General features: G+C 39.1%; 1 protein-coding gene across 2 annotated transcripts in view; it reads right to left on the bottom strand.

Annotated features, from left to right (window-relative positions):
• Positions 1-14,617, bottom strand: part of whrnb (whirlin b) — an 80,735-nt gene that overhangs the window by 44,697 nt on the left and 21,421 nt on the right. For both annotated transcript variants that reach the window (XM_067438890.1, XM_067438891.1), the window contains exons 2-3: positions 5,522-5,740; positions 2,051-2,176 (exon numbers count right to left, since the gene is read on the bottom strand). In XM_067438890.1, coding sequence (XP_067294991.1) covers positions 2,051-2,176; positions 5,522-5,740 — 345 coding nt within the window. The remainder of the gene's footprint in view (positions 1-2,050; positions 2,177-5,521; positions 5,741-14,617) is intronic.

Below are 14,617 nucleotides of genomic sequence, written 5' to 3'. Positions count from 1 at the left end.
ACAAAGCCTGAGCAAGAAGTCTGGACTGATAATATCACGTGAAAATAGTCAGCAGCGATATCACCCTGTAGCCCAAGACTGGTTTCCCACTGAAGCTAAGCAGGGCTGGTCAGTACCTGGATGGGACACCTCCTGGGAAAACTAGGTTGCTGATGGAAGTGGTGTTAGTGAGGACATCAGGGGGTGCTCATCCTGTTGTCTGTGTGAGTCCAAACGCCCCAATATAGTGATAGGGACATACTATACTACAATACTGTAACAAGCTCTGTCCATCAGATGAGATGTTAGAGGTCCTGACTCTTTATGGTCATTAAAAATCCCAAGGTGTCCCTCGGAAAAAGAGAAGGGGTGTAACCCTGGCATCCTGGCTAAATTTGCCCATTGGCCTCTGTCCATATACTGATTGGCTTCATCACAACAGCGCAATATGGGTGCCGTCACATCCCCCCTTTATAGATAGATTCCCCCCTTTTAATAGATTCCCCCCTTTTATATGTATTTGAGTACCCAGAAAAGCGCTACATAAATGTAACAAATTAATTATTATAAATTATTATTATAATAAATAAAATAAAAAAACACAAAGCATTGATTATTATGTGCAAAACAATGAATCTCAAAAGATTAAAGCAAACTGATGCAATGACGAAAACTCAGGCATGCAATATTTTCCAGAAAAAAGCCTGGCCGGCCCATTCTCCAGCTGACTGGAGAAAGAAGAAGCATCTTCATCTTTCTGTCCATGGATTGATGCCAAAATGTTAAGAGCTCGCTCAATGTTTTATGAGACCAGCTTTGGATTTAGTGCCGCTTTGTTTCTACATCTTCCCGTTTGGCAAGGCCACCTCAACCAATATACTCACACCACAAATTTAATTAGACACGCTAAATGCGGTCATGCCGAACCCCCGCAACACTTTTGGCCAGTAGCGGCTTTTCCAAAAAATAAAATCAGATGTCAACATGCCTGAAACAACGTGTTCGGTTTAGCAAGCAGGTGAACAATATTTCTAGTCAAAACACAAGGACTTTTCAAACACAAGGCAGTTTCAAACATTAACTTTTCTGTCAGATGTCAGGTGACATGTGCATTTTGCACTAAGTAAATGAGCCATCTTCCACTCTATTCATTATTGATGAATCAATGACTGACTGGTGAGTTCCTCGCAACCGTAGTAACAAATCACTGCACACTGCTCCTATCCAAAAGAGACGCTACAGTGTAATTTAGACTGAAAAAGTCACAAAGGATTGTGATAAAATTAACTAAACCCCAGATCTAAAGTAGTCTAAGGGTGCTTTCAACATTGGAGTGTTTGTTTCAGAACTTGGTGCTTTTTCTCCCTTAGTTTTGTTCATTTAGGCATATGTAAATAGGGCAATTGCGCTTGGATCTGCGCCCTGCACCCTTCAAGACCGCCTGAACGAGGTTGCAAACAATCTCTGGTGCGGTTCGCTTGAGGTGCGAAAGCAATCCGATCCAACGGACCAAAGAACTAATGGTAATATAATTCATAATGGAAAATATGCTATACCAAAAGCAGTCATGTCTGATTCTGTGAATGAGCACATGAGTTATCACAGCTGAAAACCAAAAGAGTGCCTTTTCATCTTAAATGTTGTGAAATTGCACTTCTCCATGCGAGAATGCTGTCCCGACAAAGCCTTTCTTCCTGCTCTAGCTGCATTATAACATTCGTATAGTGTTGATGTCTGTCTTGACACAGTTAACCTCTGGATAGCACTGGGAGATCGTGTTTTGAATTTGCTGCCGTATTTATTTGAATGTAGTATATAATTTAACCGTTGGAATGACACAGAGGAAACTCTGACCAATAAGAAGAGAGTTGTACTTGCATGTGACTTACGTGAACACATTATGGTACAAATTAAAGGTTGCCTTCTGAAAGGAAACCGAACCAAAAAGAAAATGCAATATTGTAACAAATTAAGTCCCTGTTCTAGAACAAAACAAACAATTCTAGGTGTGAAAACACCGTAAGATAGTATGCTAGGCCATGTTCTCAAATTGTGACTCAGGATATTTTACCTTTAGTCCACAGTACTCTGCAGCAGAGCCCCGGTCCACTCCGGTGATATAGATGCCCAGAGCATACTCAGCACCCCCACGAATCATCAGACCCAAAGATCGCCCATCATCTAGTGAGATGTTCACCTGGGTAGCACACAGACACACACACAAACACACACACACGTTTGTTTCACTATATTAGTGATGACATTACATACATAGACTTCCAATGATTTTATATCAGGTTAATGATATTTTCTATCCCCTAAGCCAACCCCTATCCATAAACCTACCCATTACAGAATTACATGTGCAAAACAATACATTTAAATAAAAACGTTTTGGCCGATTTATGAGACTTTTTAACTAGTGAGGACCAGTCAAATGTCCTCACTAGTGAGTTGTTTTCATATTTTACTTTACAAGTGAGGACATTTGTGCCCTCACAAGTATTGCGCACACAAACACACACACACACACACACACACACACACACACACACACACACACACACACACACACACACACACACACACACACACACACACACACACACACACACACACACACACACACACACACAGGTTTGTTTCACTATATTAGTGAGGACATTACATAGACTTCCATTGATTTTATATCAGGTTAATGATACTTTCTATCCCCTAACCCAACCCCTATCCCTAAACCTACCCATCACAGAAACATGTGCAGAACAACAGATTTAAATAAAAACATGTTTTGGCCGATTTATAAGCCTTTTTAACTAGTGAGGACCAGTCCAATGTCCTCACTAGTGGGTCATTTTCATGTTTTACTATATAAGAGAGGACATTTGTGTCCTCACAAGTATTGCCAAACAAGGAACACACACACACACACACACACACACACACACACACACACACACACACACACATTAATTTGTTCAATTCACTTGTTTATGCATACACTAACAAGTCCTTGCAATTGCACAGGTCGTAAAGCAATCTAACCATTCATATCCAATTCATTCTCTACAGGAGCTGAGCACTAGGGCCCCACGGGATATTGTGGGATTGACAGCGCAGAAAGGTTTGAGAGCGTCAAAAAGTTCAACTTTACACAAATGAGGTGAGAAACAGCAGTGATGTCTGTCACAAGCATTTTGAAACTTGCAAATAAAGCTGAAGTTTCTGTTGGATTCAGTGCTTAAATCACAGCTAATAATTGCTAGATTTATTTTAGGTTCCAATCTCAGATTTGCATACTTTCACTGTGGCTTTACTGAGGCTGCATTAACAGAATTTTGTTATATTTATTCTGTATACTTCATCTGTAATCTACTGCAATTGGATACAATTGTGAGTGTTTCTTTAAAAACACTTTACATACTCTTCTATCCAACAGTGAAAATAGATTCACTATAAATAAAATAATATATTTACATTTATGTTTAAAATAATATTTATTTATTTATAATATTATATATTTATTATACAAGTAATGAAAATTGGGAGTTTCATTTGCCATTTCCCAAATGAGGCCTTGTTTAATAGAATTTTGGTCAAAATGACCAAATATCATTTTTTTATATCATTTGCCTTGCTATGGGTTATATTTTATAGTTGGCACCTTAATAAATAGACACAGTAAAATAAGAATTTCACCCTCATTTGACAAAGTTATGGTAGTTTAATGTGACCTTGATAAAACAAAAACAACATTTTTAAATCTGGAACATGAAGTGCCTAAAAATAAAGAAACCCATTCAATGACTTTTGCCCATGTATTGAAAAAAAATAAAATAGACCACACTGAAAACATCCGCACTGCTGTACATTTTACAGACTCAAGTCCAAAGCAGCTGGTAGCATCTTAAACAGACAGTGTGTAGTGTGGGATATTTACCCCCGAGTTGATATTGTGATTGCAAAATATTTTTTTCTTTTTTCTCAGTTATGGACGCCCCATTACTAAAGGTAAATGCTGAGACAACAAAGAGGAGGTGACTATAAATTGACTCACCAACCCATCAGAATTCTAGTGATGTTCGACCTAAATGAAATACCAATAAGATTCAAGTCTGGGATTCAGCACAACCAACCACTGCGGCATTCAAACCCTAATGAACAATTATCAACAAATCAAATAAAGCTGTGTTTATTACTCTGTGGACGTGACTGTGGGTTTGATCTTTATGGTGATTATGTTTTATCAGTTCTCATTTGTCTTGCATCGTTTAGCACTAAAACAATCAACCGATTCCCAAAATCCAGATATAATTCTCTTCAGCTTTATTCAGACTGACTATGAGAGTAGATTGCATGTATCTGTAGCAAAATGAAAGCTTTTAGATGAAGCAGCCAGTTACTGACCTTTTACAGAGCCATGCACATTTTATAAGCCCTTATATATGAGTCCGATTGGTTAAACTGATGTGATAGATGTAATGAACTGCTTGATGGTAGCTTCTAGTTTGAATTCATGGCGTCTCTCTTGTGACATTAAAAGTCAGCTTGGCAGAAAATGCTAAAACACATATATTATTAAATATAAAGTACATATATTAAAAACAAGTATAGACAAACATTTATTATTTATACCTCATGCATTACACGTAGTGTGATAAATGGGTAATGGATTTGGCTAGCTCATTTGAACTCAGATGATAGTTCAGATGAGTCATATCAATCAAACTGACATAAAGAGAATTTCAGGTGAGACGGGCCTAAAATGTGCCTGTAATTCTCTTATCAGCAGCCCCGAAGCCAAGTCAAAACAGCACAGACTCCCCCTAAAGAATCTCTGCAGCTTCACATGCTCCACTGCCTCCATCCAAAACATATAGATCATTGTCAGGGCTTGTAATTAGGGCTACCTCGAGCCATCCATAATCAAATCTCAAGAAACAAACAGTTTTTGTTGTTGATTTAACCATTGTGTGGGGTTTAGACAGTTATTATGAGTAAGTTTATGGTACAAAAATTACTTTTCCCATCTGGGGGGGCTTTTAGATACCATATGTAAATAATATAAAAAACCTTTGATGATCCATTTTGCACTAAGATAAAAGTTGTGAGTCACTTGAGTCATGACAGATTACGTATTTAGTACTGTAACTTGTATTTGACAGGAACGAATTTGGACCTTGTCGGCAGTGTTGTAATGGGTGACTACTGTCCTTTGGGAGTTTTCAGCTGAAGAGGCAGAATTTGGGATGAAGGTGTAAGAGGGCATATTGAGCAAAGTTGATGAATGTGTGTGTGTGGTATATGCGCCTGTAGAGAAGAAATCTGCAGAGCTGGTATGCAGTTAGCAGAGAGTAATCACTGAGGCATTACACTCATTTCTACACTTGTTAGAGCTGTCATGTCTAATATGAATAAACTGAGTGAAATAAAACGTAGAGGGAAAAGCCACAGATGTTTAGCACTTTACAACATCACTCTGAATTTTAAATTGCCTTAAATTCCAATTAATCTGTCATCATGAACGCTCTTTTACACTAACCTTCTTCTCTGCATCCTCGTGGCGTATGTGTGTGTGTCCAAGCTGCTGGATGTCCGAGTGTCTTCCTCCTGGGCCACGCTGGTCCACCAGGTCTGGGGGTGGGGACACACTGCGGCCCTGAGGGTCCACCCATGTGTACACGTGATTGGTCACATAACCACCAGGGATCCGTCCCATAGAACAGACTGACATAGATAGCTTCTTAGAACCCTTCAATACCTATGAATGAAAAAAACGATAGATGAGGACAAGAAAGAAAGCAACAAAAACACTGAAGAGTATATTAATAAATAAATGGTAATCTCTCTCGAAAGGTAATTTCTATTACTTCACATGTACAAAATTAGTCATTAATAGGGATGCATATTAGAAATTAATTTTATATTTTATATATTACTTTTGCTGTCATTTAACAATCACGTAAAGCTCATCTATAAATAAGAATGTAGTAATGTTAAATTTAATCTTTAGCAAATCTTAAAATGTATATACATTTTGTACATTATAATTTTAATGATTTATTATTTAGCATTTTATTATTTTATTTATTTATATATATAAAATAGTATACAGAAATGTAGCCATAATTAGACAGTTTAAGCCAAATTGTCTGATTTTCAGTGTCTGTCACGTGTAGAGGAACATTCACGAATCAATGAATTCCAAAAGTCTTCTTGACAATCCAGGAAAATATGCAGCTGACAAACCACACAATAAGAAACGATAGAGAACACTGAACTCACTGGTCCACAGCCACACGAAGCCAGAGCTTTTTTGTCTCTTTTCTGGTCATTTACATGCCAGACCAGTATGTGGTGCTGTAATTCTGCCACAGAGATACACTACAAAATGGAGAAGACTTGGAACATGCGCAATTGCGAATGCGGGATGTTTCTCAAGCTGAAGGCTGCATCCTACTGAGACTGCGTCCTTCCTAGGCCAGTCCTTCTAAGGCTAGAATGAGACAGTCTAGGAAGTGTGCATGGTTACATCCTACATTTTCCCGCACCTATGGTCAGAGCACAAAAATACTATTAAACCATAATTTTGGAAAAATACTTTTATATTTTTCCAAAAAATATTTTAAATATTTTAATATTAAATCACTTTCTTTGAATGCATTACGGTGAATGACAGCCGTCTGCGGTCTCCCAGTGGCTTACAGTGTTAAGTGATTCCTTTACAACAAAACAAAAGATAACATCTATGCTTTCATGTCTGAAAACATTATTTTTGTCATAAATTTCAAAATAAACTGAAAAAAACAAGATCAGGACCAACTCAGTTTAATTTTATTTTTGTGAATTATATTTTCGTGAATTTAAATGTGCATAAAAAATTGTGGATGATTTAAGGCCATGAAGGATATATCCGATAAGTCCTTCAAAACAGGTCGAATCCAAGGATCCAAGGGTCCTTCAAAATAAGATGGCCTTCAGCGATGTTTGATTACGTGGCAGCCGAGATATGTAGCCTCCATGCAGCCTTCTGTTTGAGAAAAGTGTCTGACTAGGGTTGAGATGTGGGGTGATGACATCATTTCACAAAATATACGGATTGGCGGTACACGCGAAAACGTAAGTGTGTCGTTTTCAGATACACTTTGGGAACTCTTTTTAAAAAATAGAAGTCTCCCAAAATCCCAGGTCCGAGAAGAAACACCAAAACATTTTTACATATACAGTTTAACAGTTTTTTTAACACATAGATTAACAGTTTTTGTTATTTTTGGACCAAAATGTATTTTTGTTGCTTCTAGAGATTCTAATTAATTAACTGATGCCACATATGGACTACTTTGATGATGTTTTTATTACCTTTCTGGACATAGACAGTATAGTGTGCATACACTTGTATACACGGACTAAATATAAAATATCTTAAATTGTGTTCTGAAGATGAACGGAGGTCTTACGGGTGTGGGAACGACATTAGGGTGAGTCATTAATGACATACATTTCATTTTTGGGTGAAATAACCCTTTAAAACAAAAGCTGCTCTAAAATATTCTTCTGAAGACTACAGCGTGATTTGACCTGTTGGAGAGATAATTCTCCGTTCATGGCCTGTATGAGCCAAACAAGTCCAATAAAAGAGCTCACTGACTCCAATGCAAGTCTCTTGTGGATTGGCTCCAGCCATGTAAATCAGTCCCACCACCTCCCTGAACTGCTTTCATCTCTGCAGCAGATGCCCACAGACATCCATCTCTGACATTATAGGGACAGAGCTGGATGTCTCAGTGGAATGGGGAGTTCAGTTTTTTTCAGCACGACTCCAGATAAAGATATCACTTCCCTGTACTTAGCATAAGGTTCTGACAGACACCAGAAGTCCTTTGGAAAGGTTGGATCAAATAACAGAAGTATTTCCAACCTGTGTTTGGGCTTCCTCAAAGCAGATGGAAAGGAAAAGGAGAATAAAGAGAAAGACAGGTATAGCGAAGTAGGCTTGCTGGAGTCAGTGCCACAGATAAAACATGAACAATAGCAGCTGATTCTCTTTGGAGTTCAAATGATCTTCAAATGATCCTGACAAAGAAAAAGTACAATATTTGTACAGAAACTACAAAGATTACAATTAAGAACATTTACAACAAATACAGACATCTCCAGAACATGTCGATCTACAGAAGGCTTCTCAAAATCAAGACAAAAAGCATTCGTTGGCACAAATGTATGAGCCGACAGAGCCATGCTAGTGAATGAAATCCCTCTGGCTTGTTCACAGAGAAGCACCTGGATCTACATAGATTAACATAAATGTTTAATTGGAGCGGAACAACACATTCACTGTTGCTTTTTCTAACCGTTCCTTCATGAATTATGAACAATGGCATGTGTGCCCTGGTTTAAAACCGCTCACACAAACACTTTTTAGCAAAAGTCGTATTTTTAGCAGGGGGCTAAAAATACGAGCACCAAATCTGTAAAACCGTGTGGAGCGTTTCATCTGCAGCCTCTGAATGGAGCACTTGACCAAATGTGGTCAGCTACATAACACCTCAGTGTACAAAAACAACACGGACAGCTACCAGTGCTACCGAGCAGATCTCTTGCATAACAGGCAGTATGTGGGGAGTTTAGAGCCATTGAATAAGAGAGAGAGACTCAGTGCTGTGTGGATGTACAGTGGATGAGTCACGTAATTCTATCTTGAGAAAGAGTAAGAGTGTAAGTTCAAAATGTAATTTCTAAAATAACAGGCTTTTCAGATGTCCCACAGATTTATCATTTCATCAAACTTCAAGCTACTTAACCATACCAGAGACATAATACAGGGGGAGACCTTGAATGATAGAAATGGTAGCACTAAAAATGGCAGCTTAGAGCTAAAAAGAACACAGCGCAATATAGCCACTATAAGAATGAAATTCCTGCTTTACAGCTAAAAGAGCCAATATGAGCATTATCTGAATCAGCCTAAGTGATTTGAGCTAAAGCAGCAAACTATACAATACCAAGTTGTGTCTGATTTTATTACTGGCTTAAAATCTTATTGGAACATGATATTTGGAAATGTTAGTCTTTACCCATTAAAGTAGATTAAAGCTGTATTACATCCCTTTTACCCCTAATCAAGTGTATATTGGAGTCTACAGACTCCCAGAGCCAAATACCAGTCTGAGCTAATTCTTCAAGCTTTAGCAAGAGAGTAACAAACACAAAAGGTGAGAAACAGGGAGATGTAGGCAGATAGGAGAAGGAGAGGGAGAGGGAAAATGAGGGCATCTGACAGGGCTTTAGTGAATAAACCATAAGCCAGTGTCTCTTCATCACAGAGGCAGAGGACACACCTGACATTTTTGTGCTGAGCCTCAGCAGACACAGCCCTCTTTTGATAAGAATGTGTAACAATCCTATTCCACGCTTCTTTCCAAGCCACCCGAACAGACACCAACTGAGACCTGTGGTGACCTGGAGATAATGAGTGGTGGCACAGCTGGTGATGACTAGACAATGACCTCACCGCTTTCAACATAGACAGGTCTGCTTACTCATTCTAAGTAATGCAAATCTGCTTCTGCAGTCACAAGTATTAAAAACTGGCAGTAAAAGGATTTTAAAATCATTTAAGCTTTTTGAAATTATGATGAAACAGTTACAACCAAAATGGACAAGTGTTGGCAAGTTAGCATAGCCATGTTTGCCTCCCTGTTAAATGCTGTCTACACCTGATGGATTGGAAGAAAAATATATTTTTCTTATTGGACGTTCATTCACAATTTTGCGGTGTATTATAATGAAACAAAATGTATATGTTCTACATACATGCAAAACAAGCAATATGTTATACATAATCACAAGGGCAAAAAAGTATTTAGTCAGCCACAAATTGTGCAAATTCTCCCACTTAAAAAGATGAGAGAGGCCTGTAATTTTCATTATAGATACACTTTGAGACATAATAAGAAAAAAGAGAATCACATTGTCTGTTTTTTAAATAATTTATTTGCATCCTTTTTTTGGTCACCTACAAAAAAGCAAGATTTCTGTCTCTCACAGACCTGTAACTTCTTCTTTAAGAGGCTCCTCTGTCCTCCACTCATTACCTATATTAATGGCACCTGTTTGAACTTGTTATCAGTATAAAAGACATGTCCACAACCTCAAAGTGTCAGACTCCAAACTCCACTATGGCAAAGACCAACAAAATGGAAGACATACAAGACCACTGATAATCTCCCTCGATCTGGGGCTCCGTGCAAGATCTCACCCCGTGGAGTCAAAATGATCACAAGAACAGTGAGGAAAAATCACAGAACCACATGAGGGGACCTAGTGAATGACCTACAGAGAGCTGGGACCAAAGTAACAAAAGCCACATCAGTAACACAATACGCCACCAGGGACTCAAATCCTGCAGTGCCAGATGTGTCCCCCTGCTTAAGCCAGTACATGTCTGGCCCCGTCTAAAGTTTGCTAAAGAGCATTTGTATGATCCAGAAGAGGAATAGGAGAATGTCATATGGTCAGATGAAACCAAAATATAACTTTTTGGTAAGACTCAACTTGTCATGTTTGAGAAAAGAATACTGAGTAGCACCATACCTACTGTGAAGCATGGGGGTGGAAACATCATGCTTTGGAGCTGTTTTTCTGCAAAGAAGAAAAAATCTTCTGCAGAACTGGACCGTCCTGTGTGCTTATCTGAGCTAATTATGTTCTCAGTGTGTCATCACAATTATGGATGATTGAACGTAATTCAGTTTTACTAGGGATTTCATAGGGGAAGGGAGGGTTCGAGAACAAGACAAACAGTACTGTAAGAGGCCACCCAATATTAGAAGGTTTTGAGAAGTCAGGTGATTGGTTGAGGCATGGCTCCAATCCCGAACCTCAGTTAACTAGTTAACTCCATTAATAATTAAGCATAATACCTTCTATTGCAGATTCAGTGTCCTAAACCACAGGGATCCGTGGACAGTTCCAGAACAGTCTGTAAAAGCTTTGCAATATGTGCACTACCCCCTGAAGACATCAGACCTAGAAACACCATTAAACAGTAAAAAACTAGGTCTGAAGCACAACATTAAAAAAAATGTCAAGAAAAGACAACCTTCACTCTTTTAACATGAGGAACTTTTTGAACATACTTCTCAGCCTTCTTTCTGTCAGATTAGCTTAACACTAAAATGCTGTGATGGTACTAAATATCTTACATAAAGGTCTTTAGGGACATTGAAGCACTAAACCTGCCATAAAAGAGCAATTCTTTCCTCTCAGTCTCATCAGACACTTACTACTTCATATGTCACTCATTCTCTGTAAATCTGGACGGTGAACTCATATTATGTTGAAGGAAAGGCAGAGAACTTTTCAGATTTCATGACCCATTCAGAATGTAAAAGGTCAAGAGAACAATGTATGCCTCCAGGGAGGCACAAAAATATCTCACTTGAAAAGTTTGAATGCAGCAAATGTTGGTGAGATAAATATAAACATGTTCTATATCTTTAAAGAGAAGGCATACCACATACTGTATGTTCATTTTTAGTTGCTAAAAAAACATAGCAAACCTGCCCAACGGGAGCTAATAACACAAAGGTTATTGACTATGAAGTCTGTAAACAAGTGAGATGTATTCATTCCCAACTCTCCTCTTACTTTAAAAGAAGAGATTTGAGAATCACAGAGCGTATTTGAGTCACCTGGGTTGCCAATATTTTAATTTGCTTGTTTATTGTTCCATTAACTGTGACAACGCAGTGTGAAGACGCATAAAAGACGCACACTCAATTAAAACACGGATAGCAGCTATTAACTTCAATATAAATTTAGATTATAAATGTGTTTAGTTAACATTCCCACAACAGCACTGGAGAAATGTGGTATATAATATTATGAAAAATAACAGTTTCCCTGAAAAGCTCATTGCTCTCCACTGCTTTCTTCATTTTTTCAGCATAGCTCGCTTTAGCTGTTAAAATCTAAACTCAGCAACAAAGTGTATACTCTATAAGGTCAAAAACACACTGTGGCAGAGAATGATTGTTTTCTAGTAGATATGCATATATCTGCCATTGACGTACACTAAACATACTTTAGACTTCATGCTTTGCCAGAAGACATTTTTCACCATTGACAACCATTCAAAAGTAATCATATATTCTGAATTTTCCATAAAAACCACTACCACTGAGACAAATGAGAATGCTAATGTATAACTCTCTCTCCAGGTTTTCATAAGACCTCCTTGGTTAGAAAGAAAGGCAAACTGTCCTAGGATCCCTTAAATCCACTGCATTGCCTGAGTCTTTTATACATTGCCTTGCCAACAAAAAGGATACTTACAAAATTCTTAACTAACTACTTAATCACTACCTAACAACACAAACTCTCCATGTCTTTCACTGTATTTACTTTCATAACACAAAACTAAAGCTCTGCTAAAACTCCCTGTTTTCTATTGATCAACCTACATTTAGGCTCTTCCTTACTTTTTGTTCGGCATTTGAGAGACCCAAGACTGGATAACACCCTCAAACAGCTACAGTTTAACACTTAAAATGCACCATTTAGAAAATGCAGTACACAAAAGCATTCAGTCTTCGCTGCTCAAAATGTTAAAAAAAAACATTCAATTCAGAGGAAGCGATATTCATCCAGGAGCTCTGAAAAGTATTAGGGTAAAACATTTATTCAAAAAAATTATAAAGTACAGGTAAATAGAACTATGGTTCTGCTCTAAAATATGGTAAATAATACATTTGCTTTCACCTTCAATATGCACGGAGAATGCATGGAGAATGACACCAGCAGCCATATCACCCTGTAGCCCAAGACTGGTTTCCCACTGAAGCTAAGCCGGGCTGAGCTTGGTCAGTACCTGGATGGGAGACCAACTGGTAAAACCAGGTAGCTGCTGGTAGAGGTGTTAGTGAGGCCAGCAGGGAACACTCACCCTGTGGTCTGTGTGGGTCCTAACACCCCAGTATAGTGATGGGGACACTATACTGTCAAAGAGCACCGTCTTTCGGATGAAACGTTAAACCGAGGTCCCGGCTCTCTGTGGTTTTTAAAAATCCCAGGATGTCCTTCGTTAAAGAGTAGGTGCAATGAATGGGAGATCGGGATCTGGAAGTTTTAAAATGGGGGCTGTAGTGAAGCTGGTCTTGAGTTTCTCAGAGGCTTCCTGAGCATTGTTGTTCCATGTTAACTTGGAGGGTTTGCCCTTCAGAAGGGATGTCAAGGGAGCGGCGATGAGGCTGTAGCCACGGATAAAGCGTCTATAAAAATGAGCAAAGCCGAGAAACCGTTCCAACTCCTTAATTGTGTGGAGTCTTAGCCATTTGGTAACAGCTTTGATCTTTGAGTTGTCCATCTCAACACCTTGGTGATATACCGCAAGAATGTGGTTCTGACTATGTGGAATTCACTTTTTTTTTGCTTTTACGTATAGTTGGTGTTCTTGTAGGCGAGACAGGACCATTTTGAAGTCTCTGATATGTTGGGTCCTGTTTGGGGAGTAGATGAGTATATCATCAATGTAGGCTATGACACACTTGTTTAGAAAGTCCCTGAAGATTTCATTGATGAAGGCTTGGCTGCTGGTGAGTTAGCTAGGCCATATGGCATAACCTGATATTCGTAGTGCCCCCTGGTGGTGATAAATGCAGTTTTCCACTCATCACCCTCTTGAATGCGAATGAGATTATATGCAATTCGCAGGTCCAGTTTGGTATAGATGCGGGCCTCACAAAGCTGTGCAAGAGCAGAGGGCACTAACGGGAGTGGATATCTGTATTTGACGGTGACAGTGATAAGACCTCTGTAATTGATTCATGGGCAGAGGCCTCCATCTTTCTTCTCAACAAAGAAAAAGCCAGCTGCTGCGGGGGAAGTGGAAGGCCGAATAAATCCATATGCGAGTGCTTCTTCAATATATATTTCTCCATTGCCAGGGTTTCAGGTCTGGATAATGGGTAAACTTTGCTCTTAGGTGGTGCCATGTTGGGTAGTAGCTCTATTGCACAATCCCAAGGACAGTGAGGTGGTAGCTGAGTTGCCTTGACTTTACTGAAGACCTCAGAAAATTTGGAATATTCCTTGGGTATAGTGGTGAATGTTTGGTTCTCTGGACTTTCCACACTGGTGGTGAGGCAAGACATGGTAACAGCAACCTGTAGACAGTAAGCCATACAATAACTTGACCATTGTTTAAGCTCACGAGGGGCGGCAGTGGCTCAGTGGTTCATGTAGATTGTCTACAAACCGAAAGGTTGGTGGTTCGATCCCCGGTTCCACCTGACCAAGTGTCGAAGTGTCCATGAGCAAGACACCGAACCCCAGCTGCTCCCGATGAGCTGGATGGCGCCTTGCATGGCTGACATCGCCGTCGGTGTATGAATGGGTGAATGTGAGGCAAAAATGTAAAGCGCTTTGGATAAAGGCGCTATATAAATGCAGTCCATTTACCATTTCACCCTGGTGCCAGGAAATGAGGGGATCATGGACAGCCAGCCAGGGATGGCCCAAGATGAGTGGATGTTTAGGGGAGTTGATGACGTACAAGGAAATTGTCTCAAGGTGAAACAGAAACCAGAGAGTTAATGGAACAGTTTGGTGAGTAATGCCTGTGCCGATGGGTACATTG

The sequence above is a fragment of the Pseudorasbora parva genome, chromosome 3 (genome assembly GCF_024679245.1).
Source record: "Pseudorasbora parva isolate DD20220531a chromosome 3, ASM2467924v1, whole genome shotgun sequence".
Lineage (NCBI taxonomy): Eukaryota > Metazoa > Chordata > Actinopteri > Cypriniformes > Gobionidae > Pseudorasbora > Pseudorasbora parva.
Note: the sequence above shows the minus strand (reverse complement) of the source record. Positions and strands in the feature narration are given on the sequence as shown.